This window comes from Zootoca vivipara, chromosome 9, assembly GCF_965207765.1.
Source record: "Zootoca vivipara chromosome 9, rZooViv2.hap1.1, whole genome shotgun sequence".
NCBI classification, from domain to species: Eukaryota; Metazoa; Chordata; class Lepidosauria; order Squamata; family Lacertidae; genus Zootoca; species Zootoca vivipara.
This window is the reverse complement of record NC_142592.1, coordinates 16,123,167-16,140,975: the sequence shown is the minus strand read 5'-3', so window position 1 is coordinate 16,140,975 and position 17,809 is coordinate 16,123,167. Positions and strand designations below refer to the sequence as shown.

The window sequence follows — 17,809 nt, the reverse complement described above, 5'->3', positions numbered from 1 at the left end:
TTCACTATCCCTGCTAGGTAGTAGTTTTACTGGATAACTGGATTGGCAAACACAGCTTTTGATGAAGCTCAGGGCTGTCTTACCCATAGGCGCTAGGGGTGTGGGGCACCAGGGCGCCGGGCTCTCAGGGATGCCAGGCCGAGAGTCCGGGGCCTGAGAGTTGAGTCCGGGGAAGAGCCCACCTGTCGGTCGGAGCGCCACGGCGGGCTCTTCTGCTGCGGGCAACTCTGTGCCATGAGTCTGGGGGCAACCGAGCCAGCAAGACGCTGAGGTGGTTGGCCATCTGCGCGCCTGGGATTGGGCAACCTGGGGGGGGCGCCAGGTGGATCTTTGCACCCCAGCACCACATATGCTTAAGACAGGTCTGATGAAGGGTCACCGCTGGTATAGTGGTTGTACCAGAAGCTGAGAATTGCCTTGTTCCAGTCATTAGGCTCGGCTCTTAGGCAAGACTCAATCTCTCAGCTTCATTCTACACTGTCCCCTGGATCCATAATATGGTGGATAAAAATGAAACTGGGCAGAGCAATTTGAAGGATGAGCAAGATTACATCAGAAGTATTTATAACATTCCCTGGGGGACAACAGTGGGAGTGGGCTTTTGCACTCTTGCTAGCAGGCTTCTCAGATGCATATCATGGGTCACTTGGTGCTAGATGAGACACATTTTTTATCTAATCCAGGCATCCCCAAACTGCGGCCCTCCAGATGTTTTGGCCTACAACTCCCATGATCCCTAGCTAACAGGACCAGTGGTCAGGGAAGATGGGGATTGTAGTCCAAAGCATTTGGAGGGCCAAAGTTTGGGGATGCCTGATCTAATCCAACAGGGCTCTTACTTATGGTGTGTGTGTGTGTGTGTGTGTGTGTGTGTGTGTGTGTGTGGATATATGTCGATCTATCTATCTCTATCTCTACAAACACACATGGAGTATTGTTTTAATATTTCCATGACTGTTGAATCATAGGGAAATGACAAGGATTTCTGTAGCACATTAAAAATGGACAGAATATTGTGACATAATATAAATTGGTTTTAATGTTCATTAAGTGGCAGATAGTGGTCCTATAAAAAAGCAACACATATTTATTTGCAATGGAGCCACGAATTGCATTTTTTACAAGAGATACACCACCACCCCAGGGGGGAATAAACTTTAAAATACACTTGATACTGAAAGACAAGAATGGTAGATACATTTTTACTAAAGGGACAAGGAATGGTAATAAAAAAATAACTGTTGGACATGTATATGCCTCAAACTTGGAGCAACTTGACTTTATTCAAAATGTATTATGTAGATTCAGTAAGGACTCAGTTATACAGCTGCAAATAAAATGTTTTAAGGACATTATACAAATGTGACACTAGATGGGGATGGTGAGCTATGGCAAATTCAATGTGTTTTTCAAAAAGTTTTTTGAAAAGCATTTTCACAATGTTTATTCTATGCGTCTAGATTCCACCTAAATATGCTGAGTAAGAACGCATACTAGGGGGCAACTTCTACCTTAATGTACGAGGAGTCTCTCTATAAGACTTGAGCAAGGGATAAACTTTTTAGTGACCAACCAACTATTTACAGAAAGGATCAGGGCCGGCTCTAGGCATAGTTTCGGTGGTGTGGGGCGCCGGGCTGACAGGTGGGGCGCTGCGCGGCAAAGCCGCGCAGAAGCCATACTGTACACTGTGGTGGGGTGCCGGAGCGATCTCCGCGCCTCAGCACCAGGGCGCCCGACCTGCTCGAGACTGCCCTGGAAAGGATAGTAGAAACCCTACAATTCTATATGAGGGAGAATGGTGATGACAACACCACCAAGTCTGCCTACTATGAAAGCAGTGACAAGAGGTATCCATATTAAAGAAAAATTGTCTATTAAAAAACAAACCACTACAACATTTCCAAACTTAAAATGGAAATTACTGATCTACTAACTAAATATAAAAGTTCAGATTCGAAACACCTCCTCAGGGGGTTTCCAAGCACAACTACGAGGGCTCCTGATTAGGCATTGAGCTATGCAATGGGTGGTGCTGTGGTCTAAACCACCGAGTCTCTTGGGCTTGCCGATCAGAAGGTTGGCAGTTCAAATCCCCGTGATGGGGTGAGCTCCCATTGCTCTGTCCCAGCTTCTGCCAACCTAGCAGTTCAAAAGCACGCCAGTGCAAGTAGATAAATAGGTACCACTGCGGCGGGAAGGTGAACGGAGTTTCTGTGCACTCTGGCTTCCATCACGGTGTTCCGTTGTGCCATAAGCGGTTTAGTCATGCTGGCGACATGACCCGGAAAACTGTCTGTGGACAAACGCCGGCTCCCTTGGCCTGAAAAGCGAGATGAGTGCCGCAACCTCATAGTCGCCTTTGACCAAACTTAATCGTCCAGGGGTTCTTTACCTTTTTACCTTATCAGTTAACATTATGTTCAGGGGTCATATGGAGGGGGGCAGCCAAGGCTGAACAGGGAATTATTTATTCATTTCAACAAACTTTATTTACCGCTTGATTATAAGGGGTTTACAAAAATATAAAATAAAGCATGAAAATTCTCGATCTAAAACACTTTGGTATTTAAAGACATTTGAAAGGCGATTAAAGCCAAGGGTAGCTGGAAAGAGAAATGACACAGAAAGAAAGAATGAAAGAAAAGAAAAGAAAAGAAAAGAAGGCTATTGCTCAGTTGATGCCCAGTGTGCAAGCAGCCCTGATTATTGCAATTTCAGTTCGAGCTTTGCTTACCTTTTTCTGAGTACCAAGCTCCCTTTTGATCTAAAATCCAGCCTTTGCTCAGTGAAGTTTACCGGCTTAGGGACTGAGTTGTGAAGTTATGGAACTGAGCGGCTGATGATGGTGGTTTAATTTGTCCTTTTGTCAATGAGATAGCACCAGATCCTCAATTATTTCTCCCTTATGGGTGAGCAATCAGAGTGGTTATAAAGGAGCCTACAGACCTAAGTTAAAGCCCTACTTTCTGCTGAGGCCGCACAACCTAATGTCAGAGACCGAGGGAAACATTAACAAATGTATCATTTATGGACATATTTAAGTATGTCTCTGATCTTCTGGGGCATGTTAATCGTTCATCAGTTGGATTGAAAGAAGCCTCCAAATTAGACAGAAAGTAAACCTAAATGAGAACTCCACCATACAAACGACTCCATCTTTCACAAGCTGCTCAAAAGCAATACGTGTTGAAATTCTCATTAAGGGTGTGAGCTGACAGCCATTATCCACTTTTAATCGCATTTTTTTCAGGGAAGGAAAATACCTGGTTGCCCATGTATGTGGAAATATTATCTTCATGCGATGGAACACTGAAACTATATTGTATATCTTGCAAGACAGTATGTCAGCTGGGGACACTTTATTCCCCTGCCAGACAAATCTCATTTTTTAAAATAAAATAAAAATAAAAGAATAAGCAGTTATTTGTTTAAAATTCTGCTCACTGGGATTGCCTGTTGAGATAATGATTTAATTTGGGTGATGACTCAAGAGATGAGAGAAGTCCTTATATTTTTCACTGCCAGGAACTATCTAGACAAACAACAACAATAATAAACATACAGCTGAATAATTTGCAGGAGGGAAAAAATAGCAGTTGACATTATACCATCCCACTATGGGTCTTAGCGGATCTGCTGTCTACCTTGCAGGCCCTTTCCACATGGCCTGGGAAGGTGGAGCCCTGAAGAAGAAGGGAAGAAGAGAAGAGTTTGGATTTGATATCCCACTTTATCACTACCTGAAGGAGTCTCAAAGCGGCTAACATTCTCCTTCCCCTTCCAGGTAGGGGTGGGGCAGGCTGTGTGCCAGCCCCTCTTCCAATCTGGGGAATTGCGGTTGTTCTATCAGCCAGCTCTCAGGTCTGCTGCTGCTGCTGCTGCTGAGTGCCAGGTCAACTCAGAGCAAGATCTCCCTCATCCTTGATCTGATTATGGATTGCCAGTCTCCCCTTCTTGGGCAAGACGATGGTGTGGTCATGGACCAGATCCAGCCACGCTTGCAGGAAACTGATTTTCTAGATCCATTTCAATTGGGGTTTAGGCCCAGTTTGGGCATGGAAACTGCTTAGGTTGCCCTATATGATGACCTCTCTTGGGAAAGAGACAGGGGAAATGTGTCCTTGACTTCTCAGTGGCTTTAGATACCATCGACCACAATATCTTTCTGGAGCGGCTGTCTAAGTTACTGTGGTTCTAGTCTGTCTTGGACGGTCATTTCAGGAGGGTGATGCTTGAGGAGTGCTCTTCAGCTCCATGGAGCCTTCAATGTGGTGTTCCTCAGGGTTCAATTCCACCCCCTATGTTGTTTACATCAACATGAAACTGCTGAGTGGGGTTACTTGGAGTTTTGGTGTACGTTGTCAGCAATATGCTGATGACACACAGCTCTTCTCTTTTACATCTGCAGGTGTGGCAGTGGCTGTGCTGGACCACTGTTTGGCCTCAGTAACAGTCTGGATGAGAACCCACAAACTGAATCTCGGTCCAAACAAGACTGTTAGTGGGTGGTTCCCTAGACCAAATGGATGGGAGGTTGCCTGCCCTTGATGGGGTTACACTCGTTGGTACTTACTGGTTTGTTTTTGCTTTTGTTTTTATTATGCATTTTGTGTCCCATTATGTATTTTTATGTTGTGAATTGCCCTGTGATTTTGGGTGAAGGGCAGAATGACCGCTCCACACATCAATGGGGGGTGCAGCCCCCTGATCCCAGAGGTGACTCCCTGGTAGTTCGGGCTGGCACCGCCTTCCCAGGTAGGATGCCAGGGGTCTCCGCCTACCCAAGCCTAGAATCCAATCCAGCCTGGAGAAGTGTTGCCAGGGAATGGCCAGGTAAGGGGAGGGACTGTCTGGCTCACACAATAGAATTTGAATCTTACCTCCAAGCACCAGTTGGTTCCAGAGCTTCTCCCACCCTCCACACCCTCATTCAAGTTCTTTTGCAGGTTAGCCATTTCTCTACAGGTTCACAGGCGCTGCTACATCAAGGCCGCTGTTGAAGGGCCGGAAAGGAATTTTTCTGCATTGGCAGGTTTCGCCTTTCCCGTAGCAATACGTCACAACTTTGGCGGTGTCAGGCCTTGGGCAGAATTCTTTGGTGATTTTCCTAGAGGGAGGGGCGTGAGGCGGAGACCTCACCCCCTTTGCGGCAACAAGAGTGGGGTATTGGGGGAAGCCTTGACCATGCCAATAGGCGTCATCACTTCCCCCTTCCAGCGGCGGCGAACAGGGGGCGGGCTCTCTCTGTTTGAACATATGTTCTCCAGAGCCAGCCCCAACCCCCATACATGTGCATAACCTCGAAGCCTCCCAGAACCCCGGCTGGGGACTAGGAAGGACAATGCCTGAGCAAAGGTCTGCATCTGAATCTTAATAAAGTTGTGGCCAATTTGAATCCCATAGCATGTTGTTATGCGTCTTTTTTCCGCTCAGCGGGTCGCCTGGGGGTTTGGGGGACTCTGCCTGTCCACGCAATACAAATTTAATAAAAAAAAGACTACACAAAATAGTAATAATAATACACAACACACTAACGACATGTAACAACACATTTCACTTGGGTTTCCACTTTTATTGTCAGTTATAATTTGCTCTGTTCATAAAGGTAAAATGGTGCATAAAACACTATCAAAACAAAACAAAACAGTCTGTGAAAATCCTCCCTATCACAAGTTGTAAGTTTGGTCCATTGTAAAAGCCCAAGTGATGCAACAGGACTTTCTGATATGACCTAAGATGACAATGATAAAGGGATCCTGTTGTTTGTGAACTCTTTTACCTGGTGCAAATTTGCCTGGAGAGTTGCAAGATTAAAAACAGTTTGAGTCCACAGTATTCAAACCACATCTTCTCAAAGAGTCAGGTCAGGGTGTACACAGATGTAATAATAACAATAACAGTAATAATAAAATAAAAATATTCACATGCATGCATTATTCCACACACCACAACTTTGTTGCAGAAAACACCAGTGTGATCTTGACATCAGTTGTAATATGAAGTCCTGCCTTGACTGCCTTGCACATATAGAGTCCTATGTGGAAACAAAAGCTGGTCCTGATTCTGACTCTGATCCAGGTGAGCAGAGCCTCAAACCAGAGAAGCTTCACATCTGCTGCAATGCCAACACCCTCATGTATTGAAAGCTACCCTGCTGCCTGCCCCATTTACAGTGGACCGATCTGGCCCACCAATCCCATTTCCTATGTCCCCACATACTACTATATGAATGCTATGCAGAACAGGGTGAGCCATCTCTGCTAAGGTGCCTTACACCAAGTCGGACAACTTGTCTGCAGGTCTATTCTCCAGGGTTTTAAACAGGTGTCTTTTCCAACCCTAGCTAAAGAGGTTGAGGGATGACCTTGGACTTTTTGTGAGTAATGTATGCCTTTGCCTCTGAGCGACAGGCCTTCCCCATCATTATGGAGGCAATAGAGGGGAGCCCGTCTAAAAAATGATCCCTGGGCAGCGGATGGAGAGATACAGTATGTGTGCCCTACCCTACTTGGCTTTTGTGTGGCTGGAATGTAGTCTACAGTACAAGGGTAAATGTCGCATGCATTGCTGTGCCCACTTTGGGGCCCCTCCCCCCTTCACTGACATGTTACCCACAGCAGAATGTGGCCCTCAAGCTATTCCACCCTTGGAATAATAGAAAATGTGCTTAATATTTAGCACACGAAATACAGCAATAAGGATACTATTGTCTCACACTTTGGCACATTTATTACTACGATTAATTCTGGCAGAACTGATTCTGGCAGAATCAATACAATACAAAATCAATACAAAACTCCCCATTGGATCACAATGGTTTCTCTCATCATCTCATGCCCGTGACTGTCTAGCTTACAGTGCAGAACATGCTAGTTACCACACCTAGATCTTCGTCATTTAAAATAGTTTAAAAAGTTTAAAATAGATTGCAATGAGCACACACGCAATTCCCAAAGCCACACAACCCAACAGCCATGCGTGGTAAGGAGGCAGAGATGCAAATTGCCTCTTCTCTGGCCGATGGGTAGTTCTTCCCACTGCATGATCATCTGAAATTTCAATCATTCATTGATCGTCTTGGAAAAGATCTTCCTATCACATTCCAGCAGCAACCATCCCCGGGCAAGTAGGCTTACATGGAACAAGTGTACGGCACAACATGCTCCACGTGAAGTGATCGTGTAGCCCTGACTTATAAGGCACTCGTAGAATGCTTCAGTGCACATGTTGGGACTGGAAGACACATTGGCCGTAAGCTTAAAATAATGGCCTTCCAGCATTTTAAAATCTATTGACCCAGCAATCTGTCCACCCACCCACCACGCTCTTATCCCAGCACCCCTATAGTCATAAACCTACATTATTTGGTGACCCTAAAAACAGGGGCAAATCAGCACTCATAATGAATGTGCAAAACCGCCGTTGCAAACTTCCCAACCCTGAAATCCAAACTGATGGGACACTGGCACACACACTGGCACACACTCACTTGCCACTGCGGTATCGAGACTGCAAGAGTCTTGGTTTACCGTCTTCAGTGCAGAAGTGTCAATCCTTGGGAAGAGTAAAACAAGAAGCACAGCACAGCCTAGGCCGATAGTGGTAGTGCACTGTACAGGTCACACCATAGGAAGGCGGATCGAGGAAAAGAAGCTGCTACTCCATTCTTAAAGTCCAGTTCTGTTAGCAATAGCAGGCGCCCAACCAGGATATGTATTGAGTTCAAACATGGGCACCCCCCATGTCATGACAGCAAGCATGACAACAGCAACTCCGATGATATTGATGCCCAAACCGGCTTTTACCTAAAAGAAAGGGGGGAGAGTAAGGAGAGAATCTTTTTACCAATTGAAACAGAAAGCCACAATTTGATCAAGAAATCTTGCAAACCACAATTTGCACCACAGTTACGATCTGCAAACTAGAAAATTCCAGGTTCAAATCTCAGAGTGGTCACGAACCCATCAGACGGTTTTATTTTATTTTTTATAATAATTTTTATTAATTTTGCATATTAACAGAACAAAAACACATATACAATTGGGTAACATATTTTCCCCCTTCTTCTAACCCACCCTCCAGACAAGCCACTAGGTCTCTCATGAGGCAAGGATGTGATACAGAGGATGTTCCACAGAGCCAAAAAGGTCCCCCACCCCTGGACCAGAGTGATGGACTAGTATTACAGAGACATGAGCTGAAATTGTACCCAACCATGCAGCTTACTGAGTGACCTTGGGCTGCCTAAACCTCAGCCTAATCCCCCTCACAGGGTTGTTGTGACAAGAGGACGAGAAAAACAGTGGCATGCAGTGAAATTTTCCGTAGGGGAACAGTTAGGATCAGAGGTGCCAGCTTGCAAGTGCAATTGTGGTGGTGGTGGGGAGATGTTGCATGTGAGCATCACACCTCCTTCCCAAAGCTGGACATGCTTTGAGAAGGTGGCAGGAGGGCTCTTGGATCCCCTTGGAGCATTGCGCCGCCTTCTCTACTCTGATTTACTGGGAACTTTTAGGGGACTAGCCTAGTCCACTGACCACAAGCCACTGGGGAGAACCATGTATTCTGCCTAGAGTTGCTTAGAGGAAAGGTGGTGTGTGTAAGTAAATAAACATCCTAGATGGTTTTTAGACAAATTCACGACAGATGGGTGTGTGATGGGCTGTAAGTCGTGATGGCTGTGCGGAACCTGAATACAGTGGTACCTCTACTTACGAATTTAATGTGTTCCGAACGCACATTCGTAAGTAGAAAAAAATTGTAAGTTGAATCCCATAGGAATGCATTGGGAGAAAAAATTCGTAAGTCGAAGCAACCCTGTCTAAAATTTCGTAAGTAGAAAAAAATCCTATCTAAACCGCATCCAAGATGGTGGACGGAGCTCCGTTCGTAAGTAGAAACATTTGTAAGTAGAGTTATTTGTAAGTAGAGGTACCACTGTACTTGTGTCAGAGATTGTTCTAGCAGTGAACATTCCCTGACAATGGCAGAAGAGAGGCACCCTGGCTCAGGCAGCACCCTAGAGCCCTTACTGCAACCTGAGACAGGATATCAGGGGGAGGGATCAGGGGAAGTGTCCAGCGGGGAGAGGCCTCGCCCTTTTAAGTTCATGCCTGACTTGAGACTTTCCAAGGCGCACAGGCGCAAAGGGAGGAGGGCAGGAACCCCACGCTTATTATGCTGGGGGAGGAGCAGACGACAGGCATTGGGAGAATCTTCGTCAGACTGATCGGACATGTATTCTCGATACTGAATCACATTGTAAATATCAGGCAAAATAAAAGTCTTAAAGATAGAATGGCTGTGGTACTAGTTTCTCAGAAGTAGCCAAACAAGCACCGTGACGACTTGTTTCCGGACAGCAACAATAGGAAAGGACTATTGTCTTCAGGCCTTCCTCATGGACTTTCTAGAGGCACCTGGTCGGTGTCTGTGGAAAGCAAGATGCTGAACAAGCTAAGATTACTGGGCTGTTCTTACTTCCTTAAGAATAACTGAAATGATGTATAATAAGGGTTCTGAGCACGCCGGAAAAGGATGCTATTATTATTACTCTTATTATTACAAAAGAAGTCAGCATGGTGTGTGTTATTTGCCCTCGACTTACCATGTCGATAACTTTCAGGTGACCATATGCAAATACAATGGCATTGGGCGGATTTGCTACAGGTAGAAGGAATGCGAACGAAGTGCAGAGGGTGGAGGGGATCAATATATACAGGGGGTTCACATGGATGGCTTCAGCCTGTTAGAGGTGGAAACAGGAAGTCATGGTTCACATTCACGGAAAGAAGCACATATCTGAGACAGTCGGAATTAAAATGCAAGCTAGAACCAAAGGTGCGATCACAAAAGCAGACATGGGGAACCAGGTAGTGCCAGCTAGACTACAAGCTCCACCATTGCCTCTGGCCATTGCCCCTGGCTTCTGGGGCTGCACGAACGCATAATGTTAACTGAAGTATTTAAAGGACCCTGAACATATATACATACATTCCTCCACTTTACTAGGCTGAGGAGCAGAGCACCTTGCAATAGCCCATAGCTAAAATAGCCATGATGACCCTATGATGTGTGGGATTTAAAGTCTTTAAAAATATAATTGGATTTATAGAGGCAAAGTGAATACAGGCACACAGAAAAGAAACCCGCAACCCTGACAGTATTACGGTTTGTGCATTGGGGAGGCATGCTTCCCTGAATGCAGTGGGACATAATTACTGATGCTTTATATTCGATGCATTGCTATCGCTTAAGATCCATAGGAGATATGCATCTTTTATTATTACTCCCTTCTGCTTCCATAGAACACCTATACACAACATCATACTCTTTAATCTAGAATTAACTGAACTACCACTCTCTGGTTCGATATTCCCAGCTCACTAAGTCAAACACACAGACACCCTTTCAGAGCATGTTTTGAAAGGGTGGAAACTCCATCTTTTTACTCATCTTTAACAACTTGTGAATGGGCAAACCAAACCAGTTTCTTGGAAGGGTTACTCACCAAAGGGGCTAGGATAGGCAAAAATATTGTGATAGTGGCAGGATTGCTGGCTACTTCAGTTATTGTGGTGACAATCAGTGATGAAATGAGGATAGTCAGCCATATGGGCAGGGATCCCAAAGGAGTTAGTTTACTTCCTATCCACTCTGAGAGTTTTGAGACCTGTGAAAAGGAACATTAGCACAGTTATCCGCCAATTTAATTTAGTGCATACATATTTTTTCACAATTACGGCATTTGCAGAATCTGTTAGCCTATCAATACACAGGATCGATACCTGTAAGTGACTGAACTCTAATAGGATTCCAGGGCCGCTCAATCTGTTTTTCTGCATATTAAACGCATGCCAAGATGCTCAACTTCTGGCAGATACCGGTAATACATTTTCACCGTGTAAATTGGGGCTAGCCGACATAGGTCCATCCAGCTGTTGTTGGATTCCCATCAGCCCCAGCCAACATGGCCAATGGGCATGGATGATGGGAGTTGTAGTCCAACAACATCTGACTACCCTCGGCTTCCTTTGATATAAATTACTATGGGTGAAAGCCTATACACATTTACTATTGAATAAGTCCCATTGAACTAATTGAGGCTGGCTTCTGAGTACCGGTAGCACAACCATGGGTATAAGTAAGCTGCATTCATGGTCAACCATGCTTTTTTCTTATGTCTGAACTTACTGTTGGTTTGTGAGGGGCTGCCAAACCGGGATATCAAATTACAGGCTGAAGCTGGTGAGTTTGTGCCAACTTTGGTTTGCTGTTGTGTCTGAATTCACAAACCATTGACAAAAGAGTTGAAGCAGGTGTTCCATCTCAAAAGAGGCCCTCCAGACTGGTATTTGTGTTTTGTTTTTTGCAGATGTATTCTGTAACAAACTTCGACAGAATAATAGTGCATTTTGGTGGAGTCTGTTTTATTAGTTCTGCAATGCTTTCCAGATGTTACCACATTCTTTACATCTGGGTGGGCACTCTTGCACTACAGAAGTATCAGGCTACGAGTGATTGCCAAAGAAGAAGAAAAGTTAACGGATTTTAGAAGGAAACTACGGGACATGCACTACTGCAAAAAAGCAGCAGTCACTGCCCAAAAACATTTTGCAGGAGCAGATGGTATTGCAAGTGTATAACCACCCTGAAAACATCGTAAGCACAAATCGTATTAGCCATAGTTCCCATTTATAGTTATGGTTGACAATGGCTTCATGGCCTATTCGGTTGGTTGCACAAAGGGAGAAGTGAATTGGGAGCAGAGGGGCTACATGTTTGTGCAAGAAGCTTGTCATCATCTTGGCTTATGAAGCTAACTTTGTGCTGTGCTCATGGTCCAAGCAGGAGGCCACAGCAAAGTCCACACAACATGCACTCATCCTGAGGAGAAGATGACATGTTGTAGGACCAAGGTACAAACCCTCCAGATGCTTGCTGAACTACATGTTCCATGAGCATTAATCAGGCTAGTTGGGGCTGGTTGGAAGCTGGAATCCAACAACATCCAGAACGTGAAACTTAGCCACCCTTGCTATAGGAGATGATCCTCTAAGCCAGTGTTTCCCAACCAGTGTGCCTCCAGATGTTTTGGGACTACAACTCCCATCATCCCTAGCTAGCAAGACCAGTGGTCAGGGATGGTGGGAGTTGTAGTCCCAAAACATCTGGAGGCCATAGCTGCCAAGTTATCCCTTTTTTAAAGGGATTTTCCCTTATGCTGAATAGGCTTCCTCACGAGAAAAGGGAAAACTTGGCAGCTATGCTGGAGGCACACTGGTTGGGAAACACTGCTCTAAGCTACAAGCAGCCAGAGCATCATATTTTGCCCAAAGCAGTTGAGACTATTCTTGACTTCATTGAATAAGGCCTAGCACCCTTACACTTCTGTGCATAATTATTATTATTTTAAATCCTGGTCCGCACCTGGGTAATTTTATGGTCATATTTAAGAACAGTTTTATTTTAATCCTGCCAATTGTTTTTACAGCTGTTTTAAATCTTGACATGCTAATGCTTTATTTTATGGATTTGTAGCAAGCAGCAACACACTCCAAATGGTGGACTAGAAATCTGTTTAATGATAATGGTGGTAATAACAGTCAAAACGCAACCGTTTTCAGAGACAACATTTTACCAAGTAAAGTACGTAACTAACCCTCCGAATTACCCCTAAATTCTCAAACAACAATTCCCTTCAATTTCTCGCTTAACTGTTGTTCCATTTTAAGATAAATATTACTATTGGAATAACATTGGACAACTTTTCAGCTCATCCTCTGCAAATTTCTTGCAAACCAGCCACAGCTTAAGAATATTGTTATTATTATCATTATTGATTGAATATGTTGCAAAAATCTGTATTACCTCGCAGCCATCTGCCAGTGCAAACCCTCCACCAACGAGGATGGCAATTTCCCAGGGCATGCAGGCTTGAAATTCTTTCCAAGTTATCAGTGGAGTGTAATCAAAAACAACTAGAGGAAGGGAATAAAAAAAAGAATGTCTGTAAAGATCTGAAGAGGGAAAGCCTGTTGCATTATCTTTCTATTACTGTTTCACACAGAGCTATTCCAATTCATCTGACTTTCTCATGCCTTTGCATTGCAGGAGCTGGTTCTGCATCCGGGCTTCCCATAGACATCTGGTCAGCCACTGTGAGAACAGGACGCTGGAGCAACTGGGCCATTGGCCTGATCCAGCAGGCTCTTCCTGCGTTGGAATTGGTAACCATCAGGGAAAATGAATGAAGAACTCTCTTCTACATGCTTTTGAGAGCTCCGCGTCTGCTCTGCAATGTCCCCAGAGCTTGGGACGCATTGGGATTCTGCCTGTAATTGTTTTCTGGAAGCCAATTCTACAACTAATCTAGAATGCGGCAGCTTGACTGGTGACTGGGAGCGGCCGCCGAGACCACATAACACTGGTCTTGAAAGATCTACATTGGCTCCCAGTACGTTTCCGAGCACAGTTCAAAGTGTTGGTGTGGACCTTTAAAGCCCTAAATGGCCTCAGGTCCAGTATACCTGAAGGAGCGTCTCCACCCCCATCATTCTGCCCGGACACTGAGGTCCAGTACCGAGGGCCTTCTGGCGGTTCCCTCGTTGCGAGAAGCCAAGTTGCAGGGAACAAGGCAGCGGGCCTTCTCGGTGGTTCCCTGTGGAACGCCCTCCCATCAGATGTCAAAGGGGGGGGGGGAAATAGCTACCAGATTTTTTTAAAAAAAATAGCTACCAGATTTTTAGAAGACATCTGAAGGCAGCCCTGTTTAGGGAGGCTTTTAATGTTTAATAGATTATTTTATTTCATTTTTCTGTTGTAAGCTGCCCAGAGTGGCTGGGGAAACCCAGCCAGATGGGTGGGGTATAAATAATTTATTATTATTATTATTATTATTATTATTATTATTATTATTATTATTTTCTCCTGCTCTGGAAGGTAGGACTTGAACCAATGGCTTCAAGTTACAAGAACTAAACAATGGGAAGAAAGTTCTGACAGTAGCAGCTGTTTAACAGTGGAACTGGCTCCCATAAGAGGTGGTGGACCTTGGAGGTTTTTAAGAAGAAGTTGGATGGCCACCTGTCCTGGATGCTTCTGCTGAAATTCCTGCATTGCAGGGAGTTGAACTAGATGACCTTCGGGGTCCCTTCCAACCCTACAGTTCTGTGATTCAAGCCCATCCACCCGGCAGCAGAAGTCTGGGTGACTTTGAAAAGAAGCTCAAAATATTGGCATGTTATAATCTGCTCTCAGCTATAATCTTAACTTAAGGTTTATCCACACTTCCTCTTGTCTCGCTACTCCCCCCCCCCAAAAAAAAGAGCAAATGGCAATTCGGGTTTTCAGTTTGCTCCAATTTATCGCTAAAGAGCAGGGTTTTTTTTCCTGGGAAAGGGAGAGAAGCCAGGGGAAAACTGGCCGTACAGGTGCTTTCTAGTCACAAGATGAGCAGAAGTGTGGATGAGCCTTTATACTTGTACTAAAGAGGAAAAAATCAGGGATGTATACTCAACTGTTTTCTCCATTTGAAGTTCTAGACAATGTTTTTGCTGGAATGATGAAGAAGAGGAGGCCAATCATTAAGGCAGCTGTTGAATCAGTAGCAAACCCTGGGTATCTGGGGGAAAGAAGCCAATGTTTCCGTTGGTCCACAAATACCACACTAGAAAATTCTGATTCTTTAGCAATAATATCAGACATTACCAGTGTTTGCTCACACGTTGGAAAGATATTTTGAGGTGACGGTAAACATTAAATTTCTGTTTGGCAAGGACGGGAAACATCTGGCCCTGCAGATATTGTGGGGCATGTTTCCCCATAATTCCTTGCCTTTGGCAATGTGAGCTGATGAACTCTCTAAGCCATGGTCTAGTAGGGTGGCACTGATCCATCAGAAAGGCAGATTAAAGCTTCATTTTAAAAATAACTATGCAAACCTTAATTTCAAATGATATGCCAATTTGCAATTATATTTTAAAATAGCAATGATTAACAGAGCATGAATTAAGCTAAACCATGACCGTAGTTTAAATTCAACTAAAGTATGCTCAATCTATTTATTTTTGTTTGCCACATTTACAAATAATGCTCAGTTTGACTAACAATAAATAACCCAGCATTAATACAATAAAACCATATAAAAATAAACAAGAGCAGGTTTTATTTTGAAAATAAAAGGCAGGCAATTAATACCTAATAAAAGCAAAAGAATTGAGATCAAAGCACAGAGCAGCTGAGAAAAGCAAGTCACCTCAGTGGCCAGAGGTTTATTTAAATAAATAAATAATTGAAATAAATAAATAAATAAATAAATAAATAAAGGGCCGCCTATGGGTGAAAGGTCATCATGAGCCTTCCTTGGTAGGGAATCCCTATCTGGGTAGCGTTACTGAGAAGGGGGTTCCTTGAGATTAGATTGGGTGGGCCAGAGAGAATAACCTCTCCAGAAGAACTCAACAGCTGTGCAGGTAATATAGCTGTAAAGGTAAAAGGTAAAGGTAAAGTCCCATGGACTGCAAGAAGATCAAACCTATCCATTCTTAAGGAAATCAGCCCTAAGGGGTCACTGGAAGGACAGATCCTGAAGCTGAGGCTCCAATACTTTGGCCACCTCATGAGAAGAGAAGACTCCCTGGAAAAGACCCTGATGTTGGGAAAGATGGAGGGCACAAGGAGATGGGGACGACAGAAGATGAGATGGTTGGACAGTGTTCTCGAAGCTACGAACATGAGTCTGACCAAGCTGCGGGAGGCAGTGGAAGGCGGGAGTGCCTGGCATGCTCTGGTCCATGGGGTCACGAAGAGTCGGACATGACTAAAGAACTAAACAACAACAAAGGTAAAGGAGCCCTGGATAGTTAAGTTCAGTCAAAGATGACTATGGGGTTGTGGCACTCATCTCGCTTTCAGGCTGATGGAGCCGGCGTTTGTCCACAGACAGCTTTCCCGGTCATGTGGCCAGCATGACTAAACTGCTTCTGGCACAATGGGACACCATGACAGAAACCAGAGCACACGGAAACACCGTTTACCTTCCTGCGACAGCGGTAACTATTTATCAACTTGCACTGGCATGCTTTCAAACTGCTAGGTTGGCAGGAGCTGGGACAGAGAAACGGGAGCTCACCCCGTGTGCGGGGATTTGAACCGCCAACCTTCTGATCTGCAGGCCCAAGAGGCTCAGTGGTTTAGAGCACAGCACCACCTGCATCCCATAAGATAGCTGTAGTTGACACTGGCTTGAGGTAAAAAAAACCTCCTTTCCATATCTGAGGCTCATCAGGAGACAGAAATGATGAAATGCAACCTTCAAGGGGCTTAAGAAACTGAAGGACATCGTCCTCTTTCTATGTTGCTCCCAATGGAAACATGCTGATGGGGACAGATACACCCCTGCTTTAAGTCATATATGTACTGTCTTCTGTTTTATATTATTTACTACAAAGCTTGATGACTAAGACTTTTGGGGACGAAACATCTGATTACTGGAGCGACGTCCAAACACTGAACAACTGATATATCACAAGTGGACTCTTTATTACTGTGTTTGCAATTGTACAAGATGAAGCCTATTTTGGAAAGAGAGAAAAACGAGCACCGAACCACTGATATATTACCAGCAGGCTCTTTATTTACTGCGTTTGCAATTATTTAAGATAAAACCTATTTTGGAAAGAAACTAATTTTTGCCATTCTATGGGCGTTTATTGTTTGTTTACAAATAGTTGCCTTGGCGATATCATCTTGCGTCTATTGCAGTGACATAAAGTTAGCCGAAGCATTTGTGGTTAATGAGTTAATCTGAAATGCCCACAAGAAACAGGAGTCGTGGCAAGCCTCACCTGAACTATTCTGTTCAGGTTCTCACCATCTCAATTGTTGCTATGGTAACTCTACACTTTACAGGAGTAAATGTAAATAATGTTTAAAAATGAAATCAGCAAACGATATGTTTGTGTGTGATTTTTTAATCAGATTTAATAATATAGGGAAATGTGCCAAACACTTGAATGAACTTTCCATTTCCACGCGAAACTTTAGCTTGCAGACAAAATATAAAGGGTATTTAGACAGTGAGGCTAATAAAACCTTTAAAAATGAAAAGCTCATTTAGATACTTTGAGGAAAATTAAAAATGTTAAGTGTAACCATGGGCATATGGATGCAAACAAAATCTAGACAGCAAAAAAGAAAAAGAAAGGAAATGTCCATTTGTTATATCTTGGCATCATTTATTTATTCTCTTGCATTTATTCCCCATCTATAAATGGATCTCAAGGATGCAAACATGTGCTTTCTGGGTGAATACCAACTCAAACACTGCCCAGGACCAGACTTCAGAATATGCCCTAGAATTATAATTAAGTGCTTCTGATTTTATCAGGTTAGGCTGGATATATTATGCTATAAAAATGGTTTATTTTAAAGTAGAATGATACATACTTACAATTAGTCCCAAATGAAAATGGACTTGGGGAAAACATTGGCAGAGAGTCAAAAGGATCGTATATAATGGTAAAAATGGACAGATTGCAATAATAAATACCTGCTTTTCCATATTAGCAGTGTCTGTTTTGTTAAAGCCCATTTACCACGAGAGCTTTTCGCATCCATAGTAGGCTACAAATGTTATGTGAGACGACTTCTTTGATCTCAGAACATCTCACTAGGACTTCTCTCTAAAGGCTCTGCTTTATAACAGGTGAGGATCATACACCTCCCATACTTTGCTTTGCTCTTACTTAGCAGAAATGAAGATAGAAGATAAAATGATTGCAATGCACCAGTCTGTGTGGCTTTT

General features: G+C 43.8%; 1 protein-coding gene across 1 annotated transcript in view; it reads right to left on the bottom strand.

Annotated features, from left to right (window-relative positions):
- Positions 1-5,554: 5,554 nt before the first annotated feature.
- Positions 5,555-17,809, bottom strand: part of SLC13A1 (solute carrier family 13 member 1) — an 83,971-nt gene continuing 71,716 nt past the window's right edge. The window contains exons 12-16 of the mRNA XM_035127612.3: positions 14,523-14,626; positions 12,874-12,983; positions 10,514-10,675; positions 9,611-9,748; positions 5,555-7,808 (exon numbers count right to left, since the gene is read on the bottom strand). Coding sequence (XP_034983503.1) covers positions 7,671-7,808; positions 9,611-9,748; positions 10,514-10,675; positions 12,874-12,983; positions 14,523-14,626 — 652 coding nt within the window. The 3' untranslated portion in view covers positions 5,555-7,670. The remainder of the gene's footprint in view (positions 7,809-9,610; positions 9,749-10,513; positions 10,676-12,873; positions 12,984-14,522; positions 14,627-17,809) is intronic.